The 27,905-nt window shown below is 39.9% G+C and overlaps 1 protein-coding gene across 1 annotated transcript in view; it reads right to left on the bottom strand.

The window, feature by feature from the left end:
* Window positions 1–27,593, bottom strand: part of LOC309694771 (uncharacterized protein) — a 32,201-nt gene extending 4,608 nt beyond the window's left edge. Inside the window, 59 exon segments of the mRNA XM_082514978.1 lie at window positions 70–312; window positions 417–672; window positions 1,829–1,965; window positions 2,100–2,223; window positions 2,350–2,555; window positions 2,695–2,771; window positions 2,893–3,202; window positions 3,286–3,456; window positions 3,551–3,700; window positions 3,785–3,903; window positions 3,991–4,129; window positions 4,223–4,326; window positions 4,411–4,509; window positions 6,215–6,278; window positions 6,464–6,556; window positions 6,719–6,827; window positions 6,914–6,941; window positions 7,035–7,191; window positions 7,278–7,421; window positions 7,526–7,726; window positions 14,098–14,232; window positions 14,493–14,588; window positions 15,092–15,196; window positions 15,382–15,678; window positions 15,785–15,988; window positions 16,076–16,384; window positions 16,469–16,593; window positions 16,686–16,851; window positions 17,156–17,339; window positions 17,568–17,764; window positions 17,868–17,986; window positions 18,169–18,295; window positions 18,402–18,791; window positions 18,882–18,972; window positions 19,062–19,207; window positions 19,315–19,491; window positions 19,597–19,839; window positions 19,921–20,176; window positions 20,272–20,408; window positions 20,532–20,655; window positions 21,292–21,497; window positions 21,637–21,713; window positions 21,835–22,144; window positions 22,228–22,398; window positions 22,504–22,653; window positions 22,739–22,857; window positions 22,949–23,087; window positions 23,476–23,579; window positions 23,665–23,763; window positions 23,848–23,911; window positions 24,262–24,355; window positions 24,357–24,398; window positions 24,400–24,431; window positions 24,435–24,543; window positions 25,586–25,613; window positions 25,710–25,866; window positions 25,953–26,096; window positions 27,241–27,448; window positions 27,571–27,593. Of these exon segments, the coding sequence (XP_082371104.1) occupies window positions 70–312; window positions 417–672; window positions 1,829–1,965; window positions 2,100–2,223; window positions 2,350–2,555; window positions 2,695–2,771; window positions 2,893–3,202; window positions 3,286–3,456; window positions 3,551–3,700; window positions 3,785–3,903; window positions 3,991–4,129; window positions 4,223–4,326; window positions 4,411–4,509; window positions 6,215–6,278; window positions 6,464–6,556; window positions 6,719–6,827; window positions 6,914–6,941; window positions 7,035–7,191; window positions 7,278–7,421; window positions 7,526–7,726; window positions 14,098–14,232; window positions 14,493–14,588; window positions 15,092–15,196; window positions 15,382–15,678; window positions 15,785–15,988; window positions 16,076–16,384; window positions 16,469–16,593; window positions 16,686–16,851; window positions 17,156–17,339; window positions 17,568–17,764; window positions 17,868–17,986; window positions 18,169–18,295; window positions 18,402–18,791; window positions 18,882–18,972; window positions 19,062–19,207; window positions 19,315–19,491; window positions 19,597–19,839; window positions 19,921–20,176; window positions 20,272–20,408; window positions 20,532–20,655; window positions 21,292–21,497; window positions 21,637–21,713; window positions 21,835–22,144; window positions 22,228–22,398; window positions 22,504–22,653; window positions 22,739–22,857; window positions 22,949–23,087; window positions 23,476–23,579; window positions 23,665–23,763; window positions 23,848–23,911; window positions 24,262–24,355; window positions 24,357–24,398; window positions 24,400–24,431; window positions 24,435–24,543; window positions 25,586–25,613; window positions 25,710–25,866; window positions 25,953–26,096; window positions 27,241–27,441 (8,805 nt within the window). The 5' untranslated portion in view covers window positions 27,442–27,448; window positions 27,571–27,593.
* Between the last annotated feature and the right edge of the window lie 312 nt (window positions 27,594–27,905).

Here is a 27,905-nt window from a genome sequence, read left to right as displayed (position 1 = left end):
GCCAGAATAGAGGTTCAGTTTAGTAACAGATTAATTTCACAATGACAGTCATTAATAGGTTTGTTGTACCTTGTTCTCAGTGGCATGCTTCTCCTTCTCCACTTTAGCTAGAGTTAACTCTAAGTCATCGATGTCTTTCTTCAGCTCGGAGCACTCGTCCTCCAGCTTCCTCTTCTTAGCAGTCAGTTCTGCATTCATCTCCTCCTCATCCTCCAGTCTCTCTGTCAGCTCTTTGATTTTGGCCTCCAGCTGAATTTTGCTCTTGATCAGCCCCTCACATCTTTCTTCAGCATCACATAGATTGTCTTGCTCCTGAAGACAAAAAGTATGACATACGCATTAAGCCGACAAACACACACAATACATGTGATGTTGATATTTGTTGTCATACTGTAAGAAACTATCCTTTAACATACAGCCTGAACTTGGAGCTGCAGGTCGTTCTTTTCTTGGAGAAGAGTGACCATTTTCTCTTCCAGTTCTTTCCTGCGGGCTTCTGATTTTGCATAAGCCTCTTTCAGTTTGGCAAACTCTTCCTTCATGTTGGCCATCTCTTTCTCAGTCTCTGCTGACTTCAGCAGAGGTTTGATCTTGAAGAACATCTTCATCCAGGGCCAATTTTTGACCCCCATGAAGGCACGGATGTTCCACTGGATCACAAGAAGAGCATCCCTGCAGACATTTGACTTGTAAAAAATTCTGTAGTAATCCAGACTCTGCTTATTTAATGTCAATGAATCGTTTTTTCAGTCTTCAGTTTGTGAGTGTGAAAGTATCTATTATATCTAAATAAACCTGAAAATATTAATTGTCAGAGTAAATTGTTTAATGTTGCCATTGTTGTACTTAAATTTGTAAACTTTGCCTTAAACAGCATGTTTAGATATTCTTTTGTTCTCCTCCCCGGCCTGTTGAATGCTGGGGAGGCTGGAATGTTTAACCGCAGGCACAGTCCATGTGAGATTCTGGTTTCCTTATCTTGTGGAGGATGTTCACTCACGGCCATTTAGCCATACTCATCTAGCCTAACCATTAAACCATTAAAGTTAGGCCATATACGGGTGTGGGGAGATGTCCTGTGGATAACTAGGAAATGTGGTTAAACAGTTGTAAGCATATATTGTGTGGCGGGAAGTCATGTATACACACACACACACACACACACACACACACACACACACACACACACACACACACACACACACACACACACACACAGTGTTTTAACTTTTTGTGACCATATGGGTGGTGCTTGTATTCACTGAATAAAAGGCTGCAGGGAAGGCTGTTTCTTTGAAGTTGGCTGGGAAACAGGTGAGGAGCGTTCAGCTCCAAGAGCCTGGTTCCGACCAGCCTTCCCTTGCTATCAAGTAAAGACCGGTTAAGTTGTTGTCTTGCTTTCTTCATGGGTGATGAGTCTCTGAGCTAGCGGGCCTGCTAAAGCGCAGAACCAACATTAATGAATAAATAAATTACGTTCTTTATTTAATTTGTACCCTTTATGAAGATGTTTTCAGTGTTCCAAGGAAAATAAAATAGCTTGCTAGGATAGTGTAAGGTATTGAGACTACAATACAGTGTCAGAGGACTTTTACACCAAACTCATTTGGTTCAAACTTTTGGACTTCACCTGATCCTAAAAGTAATGTTGTGAAACCTCCTCAAAACTAAAGACCATAGCACACAACCTAGCGGTGTTTTTGACTTTCAGTTAATGAAAGGAAGACGAATGCTACCTTTATTAAAATGTTTTGTCATTTCTTTGATATTCCATTTTTCATGTAACTTTTGAACTGATTTGAAATCGGAGTTTCATTGTACCAAATACCTGCGTTCAACAATCTTCTGAAATTCAATTCTTGCAAGAACACCTCGGGATCTTGCTTGTATCCTCGTGATGATTAGAGCTAAACGGTCATCTCGCATCTCCTCCAGCAGTCCAAGCAACCCAGCTTTGAAGAATACCTAAGATCAAGAAACCCATGTTGAAGGCACTTTTTGTGTGTGTTAGAATTACTCTTGACCACTTTATTATCATCATGGACATGATAACACCAAGAATAACAGCATATGCCAAAATTTGTTCTATCAGTACTGACCTTGGTGTGACCCAGTTTGTACTGGTTGTGATCTATATCCAAAGAGCCCAAAAGCTTCTCTGAAGCCTTTTTGTTATCGATGAACTGTCCTTCAGGAATAGCACTTGGGTTTAAAATGCGATACCTGGGGAAAAAGTGAGCATTTCAACTTTATTTTATATTACATAAAATGTCAAACCACAAAAACACACCAGAATGGATAACTAAGAAATTTGATGTTGCTTATATTTTCCAATTATCTAACAGACACCTCTGCTTGAAATCTCCATAGAGGATCCTGTTGGGGAAACCCTTTCTGCAGATCCTGATGCCTTCCAGCACACCGTTACAGCGCAGCTGGTGCATCACCAGAGGGTTCTCCATGGCCCCTGGAGTCTTGGTCTCGTTGGGGATGATGCAGCGTACAAAGTGAGGGTGAGTCGACCTCAAGTTGGTCATCAGCTTGTTCAAGTTCTCCTGATAGCACATCATAGAGAAAAGAATTGCCATTGTCCTTCAAAATACATTACAATTCAAAATGACTTTTAAGGTCCTAAATTCAGGAATAATGTTTCTATTAACCAATCTATAACATGTACAGTTATACTGATATTACCCTGTGCAAAGCTGATACAGTTTGGAAGGAAGAACCTTTCTTCTTGGTTCCACCTTTGCCCTTCCCACCAGATTCAGCTGTAAGATACAGTTGTTATTTGTGGGAAAGTGGGCAGGGGAAGGTTGGGCTAGTAGCTTATTACATGATGCTTTAATAATCACTTGTAAACTAAGATGCTAGTAATTTTTTAAAACCTACCCGAGTCAGCTCCTGCATAATTTGCAAAGAGAGTTGCAAGAAGTTTGACGGTCGACTTTTGGTACAATGCCACAACAGTCTCATTCAGAGGATCCTTGTTCTTCACCAACCAGTTGTTGATATTATAATCAACAGTTCCAGCGTAGTGAACCAGGGCAAAGTGAGCCTCTGGTTTTCCTTTGACAACTCTGGGCTTCTGGAAGTTGCTGGTTTTTCCCAGGTGGTTGTCATAGAGCTTAGCTTTAAAGGTGGCATCACTGGCTTTGGGGAACATGCACTCCTCTTCAAGGATGGACATGATACCCATGGGCTAAAGGACAGAAAGTATAAGTGTTTGTTAAAGACTATATTTGCATTAGTTTTAGCTGAACATGTAATTGTACAGTGTTTCACCTTTTCAATCAGGTCGATACAGGCCTGCAGATCCATGCCAAAGTCAATGAAAGTCCATTCGATGCCCTCTTTCTTGTACTCTTCCTGCTCCAGTACAAACATGTGGTGGTTGAAAAATTGTTGCAGTTTTTCGTTGGTGAAGTTGATGCACATCTGCTCAAAGGTGTTGAACTGAAGCGAGACGGACAACAGTATGATCAGGATTTAAATTGTATTTTACATCCAGGACTACCATATAAGAAGAATATAATATTTCCAAACTCACATCAAAGATCTCAAATCCAGCAATGTCAAGCACCCCAATAAAATACTGCCGAGGCTGTTTGGTGTCCAGGGACTGGTTGATTCTTATTACCATCCACAGAAACATCTTCTCATACACTGACTTTGACAGCGCACCGATAGCATAGTTCACCTAACAAGGAAATGCATAAAAGTACACCTTGATAAAGTTTAGGGAATTATTTTGGAATTCTCCAAAAGTTTCATATTATCTCACCTGGGCCACATTTTGTCCCTTGGTGACCCACTCATTTCCTACTTTGACTCTTGGGTGACAGAGACCTTTGATGAGGTCAGCAGAGTTCAGGCCCATCAGATAAGCTACTTTGTCAGCATCTGTGGCAAAATAGCAGTTTTGATTTAAAGTCATCAGTGCCCACAGAGATCCTCACTGACTGTAGTTTGTCAATAGTCTTCTCTCACCTTCAGTACCATCGGCCTCTGCCTGCTCTTCTCTCTGCTTCTGTTTAAACTTCATGTTGCCATAGTGCATGATTGCACCAGTAAGTTTGTAAATACTGTTCTTCTCTTCTTGAGTGAAGCCCAGAACATCAAAGGCTTCCTGACAAAAATCAAAAACATTATTTTACTATTTTCGTTTTTGCTTTTGAATTTTCGACTAAAATTGCCGCAGTGCATCTAAGATTCAACTCACATCAGTGGCCATCAGCTCTTCAGAATCATTGATAGAGGCTACTGTTGTCTCTCCTTGGGAGATGAAGGCGTAGTCATAAGGGTTGTTGGTAATGAGCAGCATCTCTAAGGAGATAGAAAAATATAAAATTACAAAATGTCTAGCTGTTTTCCATATAGTGATAGTTCTTAAGGTTAATGACTGTGTACCCAGAAGTTCAGGCTTTATCTGAGACAGGATCTGGTAGAAAATGTGGTAGTCCCTCTCAGCTTTGAGCTGGAAGGTCACACGAGACTTTTCTAGAAGGTCTGTAAGAGAAATCAATTATTTGTAACTTATCTGGTATACAGATAAGTTGCATGTAATAGTTAAGTCCAGAGGTGTGGACTCGAGTCACATGACTTGGACTCGAGTCAGACTCGAGTCATTAATTTTATGACTTTAGACTTGACTTGAAAAAATGTTGTAAGACTTGTGACTTCACTTGGACTTTTACACCAATGACTTGGGACTTGAATTGGACTTGAACCGGTTTACTTGAAAAGACTTGATATTTCACCCCAAATATAAAATTTAACATGCATATTATATAGAGATTGAAAATGTGACGTCATTCACGGGTAGAACCGCAAAGGATTCTGGGAACTCGTGGCAAGAGGTACTAGCGCACACAGGCTTTCAATTGAAATCAGTCACACAGCGATAAAAAGAAACACAAAAATGTCAAGAAGCCGTTGTATTATTAACTGCAATAGCCGGTCGCATGACAGCCACGGGAAGCTGACGGGTAAAGAGATCGGTTGTTATCGGATTACGACGTTGAAGAGAAATTGTTCAAGCCATGTTTCCGAAGTAACAAAGAGGCGACGGATGGCCTGGATTGCAGCCATTCAAAGATCAAATTTAACGTCCCAGAACCCTCCAGCTCACACGTTAGTCTGCTCCAAGCATTTACACGAAGGTCAGTGTTTTTTAGTAGTTAATACGTCATTTTTCTTAGTGAATTGTCCTGACACAATATTGCGTTTCGCTTCTGTTATTATGGTACATTGACAAAAACATACTTTTATTCACAGGATAAAACAGGTTTTTTGTATCACTAATTGCCCAGTACGATTACAGCATACAGTATTATTGTCACTGCTTCATTTCTGTGTACCAGAAATTATTTCCACTACTAATTAATTACCGTTGAGCTCAAAGGTCTTATTAATAAACGGTTAAGGAATGTGTATTTATGACGACAATTTGTGAGACTGGTAAACTTATGATACGTACGATGGTCTTTCGTTCTACACGGTGCATTTCAAGGTCCTGTACCCATCCGTCGGTAAACTGTACCTGGGCTTGTTGCAGTGACCTGAAGTTACTAAACTTCATGAGTGTATGCACTCACTCCAAGAACCGTATGATTATAAATATGCATATAAATATGCTACGATGAGATAGCTGACTTCATCTAACTAGCAAATGTTGTCCAGGCTACGTTGGTGATGCAGTTTTTTTTAATGTGTATGATATTTTTGTCATGCGATTTTTAAAGCCAGTCCTACAACCGCATCCAAGAATAACATGCAGCTTATCTCAGAACTGTCGGTGAAAACTATTCTTGGAGCTAGGTTTAATTGAGCTGCATTTTAAAGAGGTGCAATTTCACAATTTGTGTATATTTTCTAAGTTCACTATTTTGTCATGTGTTGAGAAAAACACAGATTTTAAAATTACATGGTCTAATATTTACATTTAGCATATAACTGCAACATGCTTTTTTCTTTCTTTTTTTTTTAAAGACTCGAAAGGACTTGAAATTCAAAGTTTCAGACTTGTGACTTGACTCGGACTTTTACACCAGTGACTTGAGACTCGACTCTGACTTGCCTGACATTACTTGAGACTTGACTTGAGACTTGAGGATAAAGACTTGAGACTTACTTGAGACTTGCAAAACAATGACTTGGTCCCACCTCTGGTTAAGTCTACTTTCAAATTTTCCACATAAACACAGTTACTTACAAGTTTCAATGTCAGCAGAGGCCAGCTTTCCTCGGTTGTCAAAGTGAATACGGATGAATTTCCCCTGTTAGGTGGAAAAAAGCAGATTTTAGTCATCATATAGCCATGCACAGGGTTGGTGTGACAAAGGAGAATGCAAGGGATAGAGTGAAGTTGAGGCAGATATTCCACTGTGGTGACCCCTAAAGGGAGTAGCTAGAAGAAAAAGATGGAGATGATAAAGGGAAAGAAGAATCTAAAGACACTCACAAATCTGGAGGAGTTGTCATTCCTGATGGTCTTGGCATTGCCAAAGGCCTCTAGAGCGGGGTTAGCCTGGATAATTTGATCCTCCAGGGTTCCCTGATGTGAAAATCAAAGACAAGATCTAAAGTGCAAAGCTTCCCAAGTGGAATTGTGATTGTGAAAAGCATCTTGAGGCACTTGTTGCTGTGATTTGGTGCTATACACATACCCATGAATTGAACTGAATTGAATTGAATTGAATTGAAAATGTTTGAAAACCTTCTTCTCTGCAGCTGGATCTTTCTTCCCACTTGGGACAGCAGCAATGCTGGCAAAGTACTGAATGACACGCTTGGTGTTGACAGTCTTTCCAGCTCCAGATTCTCCACTGAGTAGAAAAAGACATACATTTCAAGACCAAGAAGTATAACTCTTAACTGCTGAAAAAAGACCCTTGTTGGTAAAGTTACTTACGTGATAAGGATTGACTGGTTTTCTCTGTCTGTCAGCAAGAGAATATCAGAAAATCAGGGAAAATGCGACGATGTCCAAACAAAATGTCAATCAAGATGAATGCTAAAAGGGATATTTGTACCTGCCAGCATGTACTGGTAGGCATTGTCAGAGATGGAGAAGATATGAGGAGGAGCTTCAGTCCTCTTCTTTCCTCTGTAGGCAGCAACCACCTCCTGATTGTAGACTGGCAGCCACTTGTAGGGATTGACAGTCACACAGAACAACCCAGAGTAGGTCTGATAGTTGGTGAAAAGAGGAGAGCAAAGTGTCAAATATGTAGAATTTGTGGGAGGGCAGTTAGTGTGTTGTGCTGTCAGCTCACGTAGATCATCCACGCTGCGTAACGCTCTTTGAGGTTAAACAGCACAGCTGGTTCATGGAGGAAGGTGAACATCGCCATGTCTTCAATTTTATCGAACTTTGGCGGGTTCTGAGGGTGCACATCGCACTCCTTCACTGTGACGGTCTGCAAATGGAAATCAAACAGTTAACAGCCATGTTAACCAAAACAGCACCAAAGTCCTTCGTAGACACATGTACACACTTATGCAGAACCTGAACTTTATTCACCTTTCCAAATTCGGTGTCAGCAGTGACTTTGTCGCCATCGCGGCTAGTGATGGTTGCTTTAACGTACTCAACTTCAGGGTCAGGAACGAAGCACTCTTTCTTCATATCAAATGGGCGAGTCTGGGCCTCCAGACGCTCCTTATCTGACTTTCTCAGGTAAGGAGCCGCCGCCCCAAACTCTTTCATGGCAGCATCCCCCATTTTTCAACCTGTTACAAATGTGAACGTTAGTCTCTAACAATGAATGCAAGCTAGAATCATTCATTGACGATTATTAACGGTGTGAACTGCAGTCGTTTAGCCATCAGTTACCAGGTAAAGTGCGAAAAGATGCAGGAATAAGCTACAACATCAAAACAGAAGAACAGCAATCATGTCATTACAATGCAGTGTTCTGCTGCAAAATCTTGTATTATGACATTCATGTGAGTGTCACACGTACCACTCTCATAACTGTTGTTGCAGACCAAGAATGCCACCCGCCCACCCACTCATGACATTTTTTTATTGCTGCAATAGTGTGGTGTCAGTCAAAAACTAATATGTACAGAGGCAAAAGACTTTCAGTCAGTTTTATTTACGTTGCCGAATTACAAAATCTCAGCTTTGCCTCAAGCTGCCGTACAATCCTTACACCATTCAAAACTCGTGTTTTAATACTTTGAATTTCAATACAGAATTATGCCATAAAAACCATGATGAGAATAGACACCCACTTACTTAGAGTATTAACAATAAAACTTGCACATTTCTAGTTAAACCACAAAAACGTAAGTCCTAACTGAGGGTCATTCCCGTTCAACTCAAACCAAGCACAGCTTTTACCTAGGGTGGGTTGGATTCCAAAAAGAAGAGCAGGATCTGTCAGGACTTGCTGTTTAGACCAGAAGAAAAAGCAAAACAAGAAAAATTCCATTACCACTACCACACAGCATCATAATTTATTACCCCACACTAATACGATGTACATGTAAAGTATGGTGACCTTCTATTCTGAACATTAAATTATATGTAAATGTTTTGCTTACCTTTGACTCTAAACCTTCAATCAAGTGGAGTGAAGAGCCCTGCAGCTGACATCTGCCCTTCATCCTTTAATAAAGGTTCTTTATCCACCAAATATGGCCTGAATTTTTGGAGAAAGGTTACACATTAAAAAAGCATTCTCCTAATTGGGTAAGTTGTACTGCTGCTATTTGTTGTGTTCACCTTGTGACAAGCAGGGCGAGAACAATACAGGACAAAGAAAGGGGAGGGCAAGAGGTGGGGATCAGGGACAGGCTTGATATCAAGTGACTCTTATTTTATTCGTTTAATTCGTAACGGGTAACTTTATATATTGTTTGTAATACTGATGAAATTCAGTTTAATACTTCAAGTCATATTTACAATCTTAATATTTATATTTGTCTGGGTTTTACTTACTAGAATAATCCACATGTATTCACTATGTCTGAAGAATCTTCAGCCTCTGTTCTATAAAGTCATTATTGTCACATGGTGTTGGTTGTTTGCTTACAGCAGCTGATGATCTTTCCTGATTACAACTTGCATACAAGGCAAAGCAACAAAACCAAGAGCAAATGGTCTGTTTAGATTCAGGGGTTATGACAATAATTCATTCAAAACCTGGTTACAAACAGTAACTTTCATTTTACTACTTAGCACCAGTCAATTCAATGCCCCTTTTCCAAATTCCAAACAAAGTAGACAAGCAAAATTAAAAAGACTAATTTGCTCCTAAAATATTGTACCTCTTGAACAGCTTTGGCCTCATTGCTCATGCTAAGATGTTTAATCAGAAAGGCAAACTTCAGCAAAGGTCAGGCATGTGAAAGGAAGGTGAAAAGCATTTCTGGAGTCACTGCTGCTGAAACAAAGTATAGCAGCTGTTGTCAAGTGAGAGCTAAGATCAGGGATCACTCACCACTGTTCTGCCCAGTTTGGTCTTCACCCTTTGTCTCACAGTGTCATCATGGCATTGTTCCCTCTCCTTTGGCCTTGAGGACAAAGATAACCCTGTGAAATTCTTGTCTGGATTTTTTCTCTCTGATTGTGAAGGGCGGCAGTAGCAGAAGTGCATTCTTTGATGTCACGATGGACGGGGGGTAACAGGTGCACATCACTGAAAATGCTCCATATGTTGAAATGTATCTGGTGTTTTCTAAATGTTTGCATTAAAGCACTGGGAAGTTTTAGCTAGCTAGGGTTTTATGCCAAGTATTTTCTTTGCCCACAGTCATTGAACATTAAAATTAGATGAACATTGTCGTGGGGAGAAGCAGAGACTTTATGTGACGCAGACAGATCTCCATTATCAGCCCTTAATAACTGAGGGAATTAGAAATTTGGTTTCCTATGGTAAAATGAGAATGACCTTCACTGTGTTGGACTCATTCTCATTCTCAGCTGTTTAAGCCCCTGTGGAAATCTTCATCTGCTCTTTGGTCCCTTCCTGGCTTCCATCCCTCATCTAGCTGCCTAACCCCTCTAAGGTAAGGTCACATGTTCTTTCATGGAAAATATAAATGGTGTCACTTTATGCTGGGGGTGTCTGTCTAATAATCCTAAAGTATTTCTAAACATCAAAGGCCTAAATGTTAAGTAGTTGACACACAGAAGCCTGCAGCACAGAGGTGACGGTATTAAAAGGCTGTCAAGCCCCAAAGAGTCAAAAGAAAGACAAACAAAGCCACGGCTTAGATGGTTGTGTGTGTCTCAAAGTCTGGATAGGAAAGAATAACACGAAGCAATTCGCTTATTTTCTTATAATCTCTCCATTAATAGTGAAGACCTTTGGGCTGTGTTAGATCAGGGTCAGCTTTCACCTAAACCACTGACAGCACAAGAAGGTGTGCTTCATTCAGTCTCTACTGTCCTGCTGCAGAAGCATAATGAACGGTAAGCCTGTCAAAGATTCAAATAGGAATACATTTGCTGTAAAATGTGCTCTTATTTTCTTAGACATACTCTAGTTTCTTTTTTGTGTGTGTTTATATGGTTTATTTCCATCTATATTTAATGTGATACATTTTCTCTGAAAGTAGCACAGTGAAAATTGATGATGTCTTTTAAAGAATAATTCTTATTAGTTGTTTTGTTTTACAGCGTTAAAATATCCGTATATCACAGTGAGAGATTGTAAGCAAACCTGAGATATGTCCAACAGTTGTTTAGTGCATTAGACACGAGGCTTCTTTAACCAATGTTGTTTAGTTACAGCCTTGTCTAAATCATCAGGATATTATGTTACAACAATTATACTCAACTAATTACACTGTTTTTATATTTGACCAAATTATAATGTGTTACAAAAAACACACACAGAGATATAAAGTAAAAAATGCACATCATAAATATAGTAAATAATTTACTCTTGAATTTGTTTGTTTCATTGTTCTGCACGTAGAGATTCTAATACTGTCCTCCTCTGGTTTTAGGGAAGATTTTAATCATATTTATTCAATCATTTTCTGCTATTCAATCACATTGTTGGAGTATTTTAAACTGAGAGTATTTTCTTTCTCTCTCCTTTTACTTAGTGAAAGTAACTATTTCTAGCACTGCCTCCACACTCACCAATGGTCCTTGTGTATATAGTAGCATAAGATAACAAGTGGTATTGTGCTGATGGCAAAGAACTCATCACGTTACAGTTATTTCATTGAACACGTGTCACATTATGAAGTCTCTTCACTAAAAAAACTTTGCAGCTAATTTTAAGACATCAGGATCAGTGGTATGGGACAAGACTGAGTAAGAGACATACAAGCACTTTTACTTTGAAAATTACACTTTATTGTGGAAATAATTTTTAGGCTTCATTCTGTTTAGCAACCATAAAATTACCATTATTCCTCCCTCAGATTTATTATAAAAAAACAACTTCTGACACAGCATTTTTTTAGACCATTGCAAGTAAATTTAAGCTGAATACAGACTCTCATTATAGCTTTTCTATTTCTTTCCTAAACATATTTTTGTCTACTTTGATTACTGCAGCTCGATAAATCTCAAAAACTTGCTGGATTGAGTTTTAAAGGCTTCACACAGAATGAAATCTGCATTTGCAGAAATCTATTTCTGTGGCATATGCTGTATGAAATGATTGTAAATAGGGTGGAAAATATTTTCAGAATACCCACTAACAGTTAATAAGACTTTGCAGATTTGCAGCTGCAACTGTGAATGAATATCAGAAAACAGCACAGAATTCAACACAAGGTGGCAGAAGTTACCCACCTAACATCACACCCCAAACATGATCCTGTGTAAAAAATATAGTGATTAGTAAACTGATTAGCTTCACATGTTGTTAATGTGGTAACACCTTACACTTAATATCAGTTTGTCCTTGAATTCTTTGGTACTTTATAGAATTTTTATACCTTCAAAAACATTGGTATTTTGTCAGTGATGAACACGTGAAATGTAAGTTTATTGACGACTTTATGTGGTGCTACTTAAAAATGAATAAGCACACATTAATTTGAATGCACTTTGCTTTATTCTACAGTTACTTTGGAGACAAAGGAGAACCAATAGAGAAGATCCCAAAGGTCTTAGGTGGCCGTCTGTGAGTTTCACTCCTCATCTAGCCCTTTCTGTGATGAAGAATGATAAGAAAGCAAACAATGAGAGACAGATTAGTGACTGAGGACTAACAACACTCAAATGTGTCGGACAATAAGTACACCAGTAGTTGCTGCCTTAAAACTAATATTCCCATCGATCCATCCATTCGCTTCCGCTTATCCTGTATCAAGGTCGCGGGGGGCTGGAGCCCACCCCAGCTGTCTCATGGTGAGAGGCGAGGTACACTGGTACAGGTTGCCAGTCTGTCACAGAGCTAACACATAGACACAGACGACCATTCACACTTACATTCACTCCCGCATTCACACCTATGGGTAATTTAGAGTTTCCAATTAACCTGCCCCACTAACTGCATGTCTTTGGATGGTGGGAGGAAGCCAGAGAACCGGGAGAGAACCCACGCAAGCACAGGGAGAACATGCAAACTCCACACAGAAAGACACCGGCGTGATGGTGGAATTAAACTCAGGACCTTCTTGCTGTGAGGCAACAGTGCTAACCACTGTTATATTAAAATACATATTAGCTGAATAGAAAAGACTTTTAGTCACTGAGAAGCATAGGCTTCCATAGTTGAGTGTAGCTGATGAGCGTCTCTACTTATCATTTCATTCTATACTAATATTTATAACCTGCCTAGCTAAAAAGTTACAGCTAAGCCAAAAATGTGTTTTTATCTCTACTTTTATCGTAGATATCATTTTACTCAAAAGACATTTATTTTATTTTCATGTTTAAATTCTAAATACCAGCAATGATCTTACATTCAACAAATTCACTGAAAATACTGCAAGTAGCAACAACAGTGAGAGCTGGGCTTAAAATTCAGTTATGACACTGATGAAGATTAAGTATTGCTTTGTCTGCCGATGTTCTTGAGTTTGGGATATTTGGGGCACTTTTGGGAAATTTGTAAAATCCTCCACCCGTCAAATACATCTTAACCTTCCTTATTCTGTTATTCTTTGTTATATAATATTATACATTATATATAATAGTCCTCAATTCATCATATCAGTGTCTACCTCAAGAAGAATTTATTGTTTTGACATTTAAACTGATATTTTATTCAACTATTCTAATCTACAAGATTAATATTTCGATTTCAGAATATTATTGATTTTTTTTCAAGAATGTATTCTCTGCAAATGAAAATGGTCAATGTTATTAAATCATAGGGGTGGGGGGGGGGAAATCGATACTGTGTAGTATCGTGATATTTTGTTTGCTAATAATGTATCGATACAGGGACAGCAGAAATCGATATTTTGTTACAAAAATAGGTTTTTGTGCTCTGACTTCAGAGCATGTTGATCCTTTTTCTGAGCAAGAATCCTGACATTCCTTCACTGTCCAAATGTGTTTAAGTTTTTTTTGGCAGCAATAAACATGACAGTTTACTTATTTTAATTTAAGACATGTTTTATTTTAATTAAGTTTAAAACTTTTTTATTTAATGTAAAATTATATTTTGTTTTAATTTACTTTCAAATTCTTCAGTTGCTGAATGGGCTGCATAGTTTTCATAAATTGCATAGTTCAGAATAGCTATAATTGTACCAGATGGTTGCATTCAGTTAAGTTGGACTAGACTGTAATACAAACCGTTCAGTTTATTTTTTAGCCTCGTAAAAAACAAACATGTAAAACTACATATTTTTAGTGAAAACTGTCACCTGAATGAGACAAATGAAGAAGGCTTCTGTGAGATGATAAAATAATAATAATACTAATAAAATAAACTTGCACCACTAACCAACTACTAATGTAAATGCCACTAAAACAAACCATACAATTCAAAATAAATGGATTTTTAAAGCATCGCTTCGAATGTGTTTATTGTGTCCTTTTTTAATGAGCCATTTTACAAATTGCAGAATAAAAACAACTTGAAATTAATCGTGTTGAACTGATAATGACGCGGTGAGTTATCATGAACATCATAACAGGGGTTGAAAACTAGAGAAGCCGCTTACCTTAGAGCCCACGTCACGACTCTTGGCACGCAGCTTGTTGACCTGAGACTCAGCAATATCAGCTCTCTCTTCAGCCTCGTCCAGCTCGTGCTGCAGTTTACGGAACTTGCTCAGGTGAGTATTGGCCTGCTCTTCCTACAGGATTAAAAAACAACACAGTCCACAATATTAAGAGGCATGGGGGAGTCGACGTTTCTTGAAGCCACACATCGTAAAATAAAAGGTGTCGGCACAGATGTAGCCAAAATGTTTGTGTTGCAGCAAAAATATGATATGGTATGTATCGAACAGCTATGTTTAAAACTGCAAAAACTTAAAGTATATGTATGGGAAGGAATATTTAAAGAGAGAGGAAAAATCAAAGTTAGAGACAACTTTGTTAGGAATAAACTCACAGCCTCCTCTGCAGCTCTCTTGTAGGCTTTGACTTTGAGCTGGAGTTTGTCAACCAGATCCTGCAGACGCAGAATATTCTTGCGGTCCTCCTCAGTCTGAGTAAGCCATGGAGACAGATGAGAGAAAATAATGAACCTTTGTAATATTTCCGAAAACTCTGTGGGAATTATTTTGTTAATCTGTGTATAAAGGGGCAGGATAAGAGGACTCCTATGACTGAAAATGTATGTTTGCCTAAGATAAAGCAGCACGTCTAATATTTTATGTGAAGTAACAGGAACACAGACCCCTTTACTCATATCACACAACTATACATTAAATGTGCTATTAACTTCCTGTTGCTGAAACTGAAACACAGTAAAGGTAAAAATGTGAAGATATTAAATTCTTTAATAAGAGTCACACCCTGGACTTGCTGCTGACGTTAAGGAAACTTGAATCAATGTCCAAAATTAACTATAGCAGGTTTTCATTTGTGTAGATTTCACAATAATAATAATTGATTTGAGAAATTACTGACTGAGTCAATTATCTTAAAGTATATGAATATATATGAATATTAATTATTTAAGTACTCAAAATGTCTAAAGAAAAAGACCTGGTATGTGAGCTCCTTAATGCGTCGCTCGTATTTACGGATTCCCTTCACTGCCTCGCTGCTTTTCTTCTGCTCCGACTCCACCTCATTCTCAAGCTCCCTCACCTGAAAAGATGCAAAAATCATTTTCTACAAAGACTCTGGTCCACCACAAATTTTAAAGCTGCTTACATTAAGTATAAACATTTATTACAATTTTAGTAAAAACACATCAACTAAAAGACAGTAAACTAAATTAAGTTAAAAAAAATACCTGTGATTTTTCACATTTGTGTACTTGTGATTCTTACCCTGGCCTCGAGCTTCTGCACCTGCTTCTTGCCTCCCTTCATGGCGATCTGCTCAGCTTCATCCAGGCGGTGCTGCAGGTCTTTGATGGTTTGCTCCATGTTCTTCTTCATTCGCTCCAGATGAGCGCTGGTGTCCTGCTCTTTCTTCAGCTCCTCTGCCATCATGGCAGCATCAGTGATGGCCTTCTTGGCCTTCTCCTCTGCATTCCTGCACTCCTGCACTGCCTCCTCCACTTCAGTTTGAAGCTGGGATGTATCAGCCTCCAGCTTCTTCTTTTGGTTTATCAGGCCGGTGTTCTGTATATTATTAAGGTATGCAATGCAAGAATATGAGAAAAAGTGTCCATCTGCACTTTAGAAAAAGTATTCATACATCTGCATGGTTGCAGTAAACAGAACTCACCTGTGAGTGCAGTAGCTGCACTCGCTCACTGACATCCAGCAGCTCTTGCTCTGCAAGTTTGCGGCTTCTCTCCGTTTGCTCCAGAGCTGCTCTCAGCTCCTCCAGTTCAGCCTGAAGAAGGTTGTTGCGTCGCTCAACAATGGCAATGTTCTCTTTAAGGTCATCATTGGCCCGAACAGAGTCATCCAGCTGAATTTGGCAATCCTAGATGAGATAACATTATTCACATTAAAATTTATACCCAGTTTGAATGTAAAACATCTGAAAATTCTTTCACTTTTTTTAGTTTACCTTCATATGTGCATGGACGGCCTTAAGCTGTTTCTGGGCCTCGGCTGCCTGCCTGTTGGCCTGGCTTAGCTGGATCTCCATTTCATTCAGGTCTCCTTCCATTTTCTTCTTCAGCCGCAGAGCCTCATTCCTGCTGCGACACTCAGCTTCAAGAGAGCTCTGCAGGGTGTCGATGGTCCTCTGCAGGTTTCTTTTGCACTGCTCCATCTCTTCATCCTTCTCGGCCAGTTTGCGTTCAATATCAGCTTTAATTTGATTGAACTCAAGCTGGGCTCTTAGAATCTTACCCTCTTCATGCTCAAGAGAGGCCTAGTGGGCAAGAAGTTGCAGAATTACACATAATGGCAGTTAGTTTTACTTAAAAATGTCTTATTAATTATTCGGAGCGTGTACCTCAGCTTCCTCGAGAGCAGACTGAATCTCACTCTTCTCCTGTTCCAGTTGTTTCCGTAACTTTTCCAGTTCATGGATACTTTTGCCACTCTCACCAAGTTGCTCAGTGATGTCAGAAATCTCCTCTATGGGATGTCAAACACTGCGATTAGGATGACTTTAAAGTTTAATGCTGTGTCTACAGATCTTGTGCACAAACACCACCAGCAGACCCTACCCTGTAAATTCTTGTTCTCTCTCTTCATGGTCTCCAGATGATCCAGAGCTTCCTCATATGAGTTCTTCAGTTTGAAAAGCTCAGTGCTCAGAGCCCTTGCTTCCTTTTGGGAGCTCTCCAGCTCGCACTGAGACTCCTCATACTTCTGCTTCCACTCAGAAAGAACCTGCAGTGTAACAAAGGCCAACAATAAGTCTGTGTTTGCCAGATTGATTATTCCAATGGACTTATTCCAATATTAGAAATAGTGCTGAAGGAAAGACAGCATTTATAACATTCACATTCACTCTTAACAATTGTGCTCAGAAGGGGGCAGCCTGTTGTGGATTTTTAAAACTACCACACGCTGCATGTGTGTTTATATTCTGCTTAAATAACCCCTGTGGGTGCTGAGATTGTTTCTAGTGTAAGGCTTTAGAAGCCACCTTGCATATTGATACTTTTGTCACAAACACTTCAGTGTGTTTCACCTTGTCAAAGTTTCTTTGTTTCTTGTCCAGAGCAGCGGCAGCAGCATTAGACCTCTCTACATCCACCATGAGATCTTCAATCTCATTCTGCAGCCTGTGTTTGGTCTTCTCCAGAGAGGAACATTTAGCATTCACTGCTTCAACAGCCTCCTCAGCCTCCTGCAGACGCTGAGCCAGCTTTTTCCTTAAGAAATCATCATTCAGAGCTGTTTAATTAAAATGCAGCTGTGTGGTGGATAACTAAACTGTGAATTCAACTGCTACAAGTAGCTGCTTGGTCATCCAACAGACAAACTTTTTGTTCGTCTTACATTTTAGTAGGAACATAATACAAACAAAAAGCTGATCTGATAGACGAACGGTAAAGTTTCTTTAGGATAATAAACCATCTATTTAAATTTCAGACTCTTACTTGGCCTCTTCTAGTTCTTCGGTCCTCTGGATGGCATCAGTTTCATACTTTGCCCTCCACTGAGCCACCTCAGTGTTGGCTTTGGACATGCCACGCTGTAGTTCAGCTTTAGCCTCCTGCTCCTCCTCATACTGCTCCCTGAGCAGGTCACAGTCATGGCGAGCAGACTGCACTGCATGGGCCAGAGCACTTTTTGCCTGTTAAAAGAAAGTTATATGAAGAGGTGACACTTTTTAGGAAATAACCGTCTGGTGCTGTCAGCCGGCAGCACCAGACGGCACCAGTGAAACTTTATTTCACCTTGGTCTCCTCTTCCAGTTGTCTCTTTAGATCCTCAATCTGCTGAGTGTAGGACATTTTCCCTCTTGTGAGTTGAGACACCAAGGAATCCTTATCCTCCAGCTGCCTCGAGAGCTCACCTAATGTTATGGTAAATGTAGATTGTTATTGTTAAGACCCAAAGAACACAAAAATCCTTGTCTGATTTCAGAATAACAATTGAGTTTTTCAGGTTTAAACACTTTTATACAAAATTGAAGTGGATAGTGTTTTCTATCATACAAACCAAGTACATGTAGGTTGTAGTAAAGGAAAAATATACCATTTTCTGTTTGAAGTTTTGCTTTCTGCATGTTGAAGTCACTGATGCAGCGCTGAGCCTCTTCAAACTTTGTCTTGTACTCATTCATTTGATCTTCCAGAGTCCTGCATGCTTTCTCTAGATTAGTCTGAAATTCAACACAAATGTTCAATATGCATGTATTAAATCTATGTCAACATGGCTATGTTAACATTGGAGAAAAAAAATTACCAAATAATGTGATTTTAGCACACCTTTGTCTTCACAATATGTTCCATATTGGAGACCACATCATCCAGCTCCAGTCTGAGCTCACTCTTCTCCTTCTCCAGTTTCTGCTTGACTCTCTGCAGGTTGTCAATCTGCTCTCCCAGCTCAGCAACACTGTCGGCTTGTTTCTTCCTGAGTGTGGCAGTAGTGGCTTCGTGGTGCAGAGTGGCCTCTTCGAGGTCTCTGCGCAGTTTCTGGAACTCGGCCTCCCTCTTCTTGTTCATCTCAATCTGGGCAGCTGTGGCTCCTCCAGCCTCCTCCAACCTCTCACTGATCTCTTCCAGCTCTCTGGCCAGGTCAGCTCTCTGCTTCTCCACCTTGGCTCGAGCAGCTCTCTCTGCTTCGAGCTCTTCCTCCAGCTCCTCAATACGGGCCTAGATCACAGCCAAAATCACTGTTAAAGACTTTCTCACTAATAAGTGTTAAACTAGTTTTGATAGCATCACATATTAGTAAGTCATTACCTGAAGCTCTTTCAGTTTCTTTTGAAGCTGAATGGCAATGGCCTGCTCATCTTCAATTTTATTATTAAGCTGGCTGAGCTCAAAGTCCTTCCTGTGGGGAAGAAGGAAGGGCCACTTATAGCACTACTTATATAGCTTTACTTAATTTGTTTGGAACTTTTAGGATGTGAACGTGCTTACTTTTTCAAATGCTCCTCAAGTTGTTGCTTGTCATTCTCAAGGTCCATGAGACTCTCTTGGGTCAGTTTCAGGTCTCCTTCCAGCTTTCGCTTTGCTCTTTCAAGATCCATCCTAATCTTCTTTTCTTGTTCCAGAGAACCCTCAAGCTGAATGTTATTAGAAAGAAGCAAACTAATGTCTCCATAATACAAAGGAAAATGGTTCACCAATCAAAAAGTTAAGCTAAAGTGGATAAGTTCATTATAATTCTTACATCATCCACTTGCTGCTCCAGCTTAGCCTTGGCCTTGGTCAGAGTGTTGACTTTGTCTTCCTCACTCTGCAGGTCATCCAGAGTTTGCTGATGAGCTTCCTGTAAAGCTTTCTTTTCCTTGGTCAGCTTGGCAATGATCTCATCTAAAGCAGCCATCTCTTCAACAAGGTTCTTGACCTGTTGCAGGTAAATGATGGTATTACAAATTCTGTGCACAGCTTAGACACATGACTCTTTTTCATACCCTTGTTGTCAGAAATAGAAATATCAAATTAGTCATACCTTGTTCTCAGTGGCATGCTTCTCTTTCTCCACTTTAGCTAGAGTTAACTCTAAGTCATCGATGTCTTTCTTCAGCTCGGTGCACTCGTCCTCCAGCTTCCTCTTCTTAGCAGTCAGTTCTGCATTCATCTCCTCCTCATCCTCCAGCCTCTCAGAGAGCTCTTTGGCTTTTGCTTCCATCTGAATTTTGTGTTTGATCAGCCCCTCACATCTTTCCTCGGCATCTGCAAGATTATCTTGCTCCTAATATTTGATGATATTCATTAGCGTATAAGATACAATATCCCTGGTTGAGTGTATAAGGAATATTGTGATTAGACTTACAGCCTGAACTTGGAGCTGCAGGTCATTCTTCTCTTGGAGAAGAGTCACCATTTTCTCCTCTAGTTCCTTTCTTCGAGCTTCAGATTTTGCATAAGCTTCTTTGAGTTTTAGGAATTCTTCCTTCATGTTGGCCATCTCCTTTTCTGCCTCAGCAGATCTCAGCAGAGGTTTGATCTTGAAGAAAAGCTTCATCCAGGGCCAATTCTTAACCCCCATGAAGGCACGTATGTTCCACTGGATCACAAGAAGTGCATCCCTGTCAAAGATCAACCATTAGTACAACCATACTCATTATGATCAATAACAGTTTTTTTGCTCCTTTCAGCTTATTTATATTTAAGTCTGTCTGACCTCCTTTCAACAATCTTCTGGAATTCCACTCTTGCGAGCAGACCTCTTGATCGAGCCTGGATTCCCGTGATTATGAGGGATAAACGGTCATCTCTCATCTCTTCAAGTTGGCCAAGAAGACCAGCTTTAAAGAATACCTTTAAGAAGCACGAATGACATTAATATATTAGTGTTGAAGAGTTGAATTACTTTTACTTTTTACCAGATATTTCAAAATCTATCAGATAGATAGATAGATGTGTTTCTGACTTTTTTGATACCTTAGTGTGACCAAACTTATACTGGTTGTGATCAATATCCAAAGACCCAAGAAGTTTCTCTGCTCCTTTCTTGCTGTCGATGAACTGGCCCTCAGGGATAGCAGCAGGATTCAGGATGCGATATCTGTAAAATCACAGGTGTAAGTGTCTAGGAGCTTAGTATTACAATTTTTGAAGGAATTGTATAATATGTGATCCTTTTCTTCTTTAAATAAACATCAGTTAACCCAAAAGCTCGTCATAGACACCTCAGCTTCACTACTGGAACTTCAACATTATGCACTCCACACTGTATATAAATGCCACTTGTTTTGCACATATTCAACTCTGTATATTTTATATATTCTATTATTATTATTATTATTATTATTTTATTTTATTTTTTTACTATTTAATTTGTAAAAATGTGTATATACACACACACACACACACACACACACACACACACACACACACACACACACACACACGTAGGAAAATATTTAGTATACACATCCAGAAATGCATACACTATTATATATTGTACATATATTTATTAGTTTCAGGTTGGCCATTCTTGTATTTTGCTCGTTTGTGTTGTTGTGTTTGCACATCTCTGTTGCTTGTGGGGCTCGCACACAAGAATTTCACTCGCATGTGCTGTGCCAGTGTGCCTGCACATGTGATGTGACAATAAAAAGTGATTTGATTTGATTTGAAGCTCTTTGAGATTAAAATCTCTCTTTGAAGAGACACATGACCAAGAAGTGGAATGTAATACCTCTGCTTGAAATCTCCATAGAGGATCCTGTTGGGGAAACCCTTTCTGCAGATCCTGATGCCTTCCAGCACACCGTTACAGCGCAGCTGGTGCATCACCAGAGGGTTCTCCATGGCCCCTGGAGTCTTGGTCTCGTTGGGGATGATGCAGCGTACAAAGTGAGGGTGAGTTGACCTCAAGTTGGTCATCAGCTTGTTCAGGTTCTCCTGATAGCACATCATAGAGAAAAGAATTGCCATTGTCCTTCAAAATACATTACAATTCGAAATGACTTTTAAGGTCCTAAATTCAGGAATAATGTTTCTATTAACCAATCTATAACATGTACAGTTATACTGATATTACCCTGTGCAAAGCTGATACAGTTTGGAAGGAAGAACCTTTCTTCTTGGTTCCACCTTTGCCCTTCCCACCAGATTCAGCTGTAAGATACAGTTGTTATTTGTGGGAAAGTGGGCAGGGGAAGGTTGGGCCAGTAGCTTATTACATGATGCTTTAATAATCACTTGTAAACTAAGATGCTAGTAATTTTTTAAAACCTACCCGAGTCAGCTCCTGCATAATTTGCAAAGAGAGTTGCAAGAAGTTTGACGGTCGACTTTTGGTACAACGCCACAACAGTCTCATTCAGAGGATCCTTGTTCTTCACCAACCAGTTGTTGATATTATAATCAACAGTTCCAGCGTAGTGAACCAGGGCAAAGTGAGCCTCTGGTTTTCCTTTGACAACTCTGGGCTTCTGGAAGTTGCTGGATTTTCCCAGGTGGTTGTCATAGAGCTTAGCTTTAAAGGTGGCATCACTGGCTTTGGGGAACATGCACTCCTCTTCAAGGATGGACATGATACCCATGGGCTAAAGGACAGAAAGTATAAGTGTTTGTTAAAGACTATATTTGTATTAGTTTTAGCTGAACATGTAATTGTACAGTGTTTCACCTTTTCAATCAGGTCGATACAGGCCTGCAGATCCATGCCAAAGTCAATGAAAGTCCATTCAATGCCCTCTTTCTTGTACTCTTCCTGCTCCAGTACAAACATGTGGTGGTTGAAAAACTGTTGCAGTTTTTCGTTGGTGAAGTTGATGCACAGCTGCTCAAAGGTGTTGAACTGTAAATAAAGTGACAACAGTATACTTGTTGTTATTACTAGTGTTTGTCCTGTCTGTGTTATTTCTTTTGTTGTTGTTGTTGTTGTTGAATTGAGGATTCTTACATCAAAGATCTCAAATCCAGCAATGTCAAGCACACCAATGAAGTACTGGCGGGGCTGTTTGGTGTCCAGGGACTGGTTAATCCTCACCACCATCCACAGAAACATCTTCTCATACACTGCTTTAGCCAGTGCACCCATAGCATAGTACACCTAATGCAGAAATCCCCCTGTAGCTTTAGAATTTACAGATAAACCCATAATGTAAACCTTATTCAGCTGTTGATCATCTTATTACCTGCTGTACATTTTGTCCTTTGGTGACCCACTCGTTTCCTACTTTGACTCTTGGGTGACAGAGACCTTTGATGAGGTCAGCAGAGTTCAGGCCCATCAGATAAGCGGATTTGTCCGCATCTGAAGAAAAAACATGCAAATTTAATTCTTTCAATGTAAGCATCAGATACAGACACGTTTAACTTTCAGGCTTTGAAAGAGCTCCTCTCACCTTCTGTGCCATCAGCCTCTGCCTGCTCTTCACGCTGCTTGTTCTTGAATTTCATGTTCCCATAGTGCATGATGGCACCAGTCAGCTTGTAAATGCTATTCTTTTCTTCTTGAGTAAAGCCCAGCACATCAAAGGCATCCTAAATTAGAAAAGGGGTGTTTCTTACTTATTTTTACATAGTATCAGAGTGTACAGTGTAGAGTTACAGGGAAGATCCAGGGATAACATGGTATTTGCTCTCTGAGCCTTCAAAATCCTGCATTAAACTCGGACTGTCATCTGACATCAGATATTTAATCCAGTCTGTTCAAGTTGTATTCGCTCACATTTCATGATTCAATGACACTCTGTTATAAATACTCCTAAAAGAAATGTAAAGTTAAAGCTGACATCTGGAGTGAAAATTTTTTGTGTGTTATTTGAATTTACAGCCTGTGAGGTTTAAATGTAGAATACCCAAAGTATTAATTGAACTAATATGACTTAATAGCGGCACAGGTGCAGATTATTGTTGCATTTCTACTCACATCAGTGGCCATTAGCTCTTCAGCATCATTGATTGAGGCTACTGTTGTCTCTCCTTGAGAGATGAAGGCATAATCATAAGGGTTGTTGGTGATGAGCAGCATCTCTGAAAGGAGAACCAAAGTTGGATTTTTCATTTTAGTTCTACAGGAGTGTTGTTGCTGGTTCTCGAAACTCAGGTTTTTATTTACCGAGAAGCTCGGGCTTCCTTTGAGACAAGATCTGATAGAAGATGTGATAATCTCTCTCAGCCTTGAGCTGAAAGGTGACACGGGACTTTTCCAGCAGATCTGTAAACATGTTTGCATTATGTAGATAGCTGATCATTGCGAACATAGAAATAAATTGGATGAAAGCACAGGAAAGGGACTTACATGTCTCTATGTCAGCAGAGGCCAACTTCCCACTGGCTGCAAAGTGAATTCGGATAAATTTACCCTGCAATGTACGAAGGAAAAAAAACATTAAGAGCCTTGGGCAGTGTCAGAATATTACTGTATACCTGGAGTATTTAGGAACCACATTATACTTTCAGAAGTATGACAACTTCACCAAGCTGTGAAACATGGTAACTGCAGGTAGTGACGGAAGTGTAACTAGTAAAGTGATAAAGGTGAGCCGCCCCACATAGATTTCAATCCTGAAAATCTGGGATAAGGGTAACACTCCAAGCATGAGTTTCTTTCTGCCTGATTACTGACTAGTCTAAACTCAAGACAAATAGATACAGTACAAGCCTAAGCATAAAAAAACAATCAAATGAGTTACTGTTATCAACAAAACTTTACAAATCTGGAGGAGTTGTCATTCCTGATGGTTTTGGCATTCCCAAAGGCCTCTAATGCCGGGTTAGCCTGGATGATTTGATCCTCCAGAGTACCCTAAGAAAAAAAAAGCAAAACCTTTATTCAAAACACTTACACTGCAGGAAAAGCTCTACATCCTGTAAATTGAAGATTCAAACCTTCTTCTCAGAGCCTGTATCCTTTTTCCCACTTCCAGCTGCAATGCTGGCAAAGTACTGGATGACTCTCTTGGTGTTGACAGTTTTCCCAGCACCAGATTCTCCACTGAAAACACAAATAGAATGATCAAACAAACAGGACACATTATTCTTCTGGCTGTTCCCTGCACGTCCAGTATATCCACCATCCCTCCTGCGCACATGTTCAAACCATCTTAGTCTCGCCTCTTTAACTTTGTCTCCAAGCTGCTTAGCTTGAGCTGTGCTCATTTCTAATCTCGGCCATCCTGGTCATTCCCAAAGAAAATCTTCGCATTGTCAACTCTGCCACCTAAAACTATTCACCATACCATACATCATAGCAGGTCCTTTTCATCCATCCTTTTCACTCTTGCTGCAATCCTTCTGTCACAAATCGCCCCTGGCTCTTGTCTCCACCCACCCTGCCTGCACTCTGTTGTTCGCCTCTCCTGTACACAAAAACATTGCTTTGGATGGTTGACCCCAGGTATTTAAATTCATCTGCCTTCGCTATCTCTTCTCCTTGCATGTTCACCTTTCCGCCTGTCTCGCTCTCATTCACCCACACCTCTCCAGACTTTCTTCCAAAGGCTCCCACTTTCACTACAGATGACAGTGTTGCCTGCAAACGTTACAGTCAGCCTGTCCCTCACCAAAGCAAGCCAGAATGGACTCAGACCCTATTCCCGTTGCCTCGCCTAGAACTCAAGTAGACAATCCAGTCATCTCTATAATAAGCCACCCTCTCTCACTGTACTTGATTTGTCTATGGCAACAAGTGAAAAGCGCTATATGAGTTCATTAGAATATGTAATACGTATTAACTGTTTTAGAGATATTAGCGACATTTTAAAGCCTTCTTTTGAATTTCTTCCCTATTAAATTAATGAAATGATGCCAACATTAAACCTTTCCAATATACCATACTAAGATCTTCTGTTCAAGGACTTCATTTACATACTAAACTGACAAAGCACCACTTAAGCTAATATTCCTGTGGTTAAGTAGACCATCGAGCATGTCAGCAAAAACTGAAAGGTTTCCAGATGCCACTTAGTACAATTCTCACTGTATGATTTACTGTAATTACCAAGATCAAACATACAGAGTCAAAATGAATGACTTACGTGATGAGAATTGACTGATTTTCTCTGTCTGTAAAAGAGCAGGACATATAAGTATTTTAGGACAACTCTTACTACAAAATCTTATTTTAATTTCAACATGCTTCAACAATGGAAGGTAAATTACCAGTTAGCATGTACTGATAGGCATTGTCAGAGATGGAGAAGATATGAGGAGGAGCTTCACTCCTCTTCTTTCCTCTGTAGGCAACGACCACCTCCTGGTTGTAGACTGGCAGCCACTTGTAGGGATTGACAGTCACACAGAACAACCCAGAGTAGGTCTGATAGTTGGTGAAAAGAGAAGAGCAAAGTGTTAAACACGTAGAATTTGTGGGAGGGCAGTTAGTGTGTTGTGCTGTCAGCTCACGTAGATCATCCACGCTGCGTAACGCTCTTTGAGGTTATACAGCACAGCTGGTTCATGGAGGAAGGTGAACATCGCCATGTCTTCAATTTTATCGAACTTTGGCGGGTTCTGAGGGTGCACATCGCACTCCTTCACTGTGACAGTCTGCAAAAAAGGACACAGTAGGTCTTAATATGGACTTATTTCCAAAATATTGTAGGAAGGAGATCTATCAGTCTAGGATGAATTATGCCAAACAGTTTGAGAGGAAAAGAAGAAAAGCACAAAACGAAGAAAAGCATGTATAACCCAGTTAAGTCGGTTCGGTGAACAGGAGTACACTGGAGGACTGCTGTACCTTTGACAAACATAATTAATTATGGCTATCCACTTTGATGTGACAGTACAAAATTGGCTTGTTAAAAAGGTTGCAAAAGTACCCATTCATTACATAAATGCACTCATGGTTGGACTGGCTCTTGTCTAGTCTTATTGTTGACTCAAAGCTTTATCCGTTTCATGTCTTAGAGTTAACCAGCTAGTCTGGAAGTTCTTAATGCAGATCCTCGCAGCTGCAAGGCTACAGTGTGAACTTGTTGGAGTCTTTTAAATCCACTTTGTATAAGAACCTTAACATTTAAGGAAAAAATAAATATTTTACATATTTTCTTTGTGTGTGTGTGTTTTAGCCAAACAGAGGCTGTAAAATAGTAAATGTCTTATATAACACTTTTTTACTTCAGCATTCAAAGCCTCATTCACCGATTAATACAAGCACTTTTTCTACACCCAAGAAAAATCTAACTTTCACACACATCCATACTCCTGTGAACACATCAGAGAGCAGCTTGGCGTTCAGTATGCCCAGGGATATTTAGGCATGCATACTGGAGACTGGAGCAGCCAGGGACCAAAAGCCAACCTTCCAATTAGTAGATGACCTGCCCTACCTCCTGAGCTACAGCCACTGTATGCTGATATTGCATCTCAAAATATAGAAGAAATTATGTAAAGCTGTACCTTTTACTACTTGGTCCTAAAAATGGTACACATAATTACCTTGAGGTGTCAAAGTTTATCCTAAGTGGAAAAAGGTTGATTGAAATATATTTTTATTGTACTCTTGCTTCTGAGTGTGTTTGACAAAATAAACAAAATTCAGCTGTTGAGCTCAGCTGTGTCATGGAGAAAAAGACTGTTCTGGTTGTATCTATACTACATTTGTTAGAGGAAAAATAAGTTCACACCATTTTGGTCTTAGTTAGGAAACCAGCTGTATGAAGAGCAGCTGTGCCAACAAATCACTCACCTTCCCTTTCTCAGTCTGAGCAGTGACTTTGTCCCCATCACGGCTGGTGATCGAAGCCTTCACATATTCATCACTGGGGTCAGGAACAAAACACTCCTTCTTCATGTCAAACGGGCGAGTCTGGGCCTCCAGACGCTCCCTGTCTGACTTCCTCAGGTAAGGGGCCGCTGCCCCAAATTCTTTCATGGCAGCATCACCCATTTTTCACCTTGTGTACAACAAAAAGGAACAAATTACTTATGCTGCAGATAAAGATTTTTCTTTTCCTAAATTTTTTACATAACGTTATATTTCCATTTTTCTCCAGTGTCCATTTGGACACACGCTTACCTTTATCCTTACTGAGAAGACTGAGGTGTACTGGTCCTGAGGAAAGATATAATGGAAAATGGTGAGACTGGTCTGCAGCACAGATAAGCCTATAGCATCAAGATCTAATTTCTCTGTTTGTGAGCACCCGTCCTCACGCCTTACCTTGAGATAGAACGGTGACCTGTTGGAGTTTCACCATGAGTTCTCCTTATAAGCAAAGCCCCTCTGCCAAATATGGAGGAGGGCTTTAAGGCCCAGGAATGTTTTTGTGTCTGGTTGGGCTGGGAGTTAGTGAAGGGAGGTGGTTAATGAGTGGTGGAGGGTAATATAGAAATCAGCGGGACAGAGTCTTA

Source organism: Aulonocara stuartgranti, assembly GCF_965226115.1.
Source record: "Aulonocara stuartgranti genome assembly, chromosome: 18".
Classification (NCBI taxonomy): Eukaryota; Metazoa; Chordata; class Actinopteri; order Cichliformes; family Cichlidae; genus Aulonocara; species Aulonocara stuartgranti.
The sequence above is the reverse complement of the archived record's forward strand: the minus strand, read 5'-3'. Positions and strand labels throughout refer to the sequence as shown.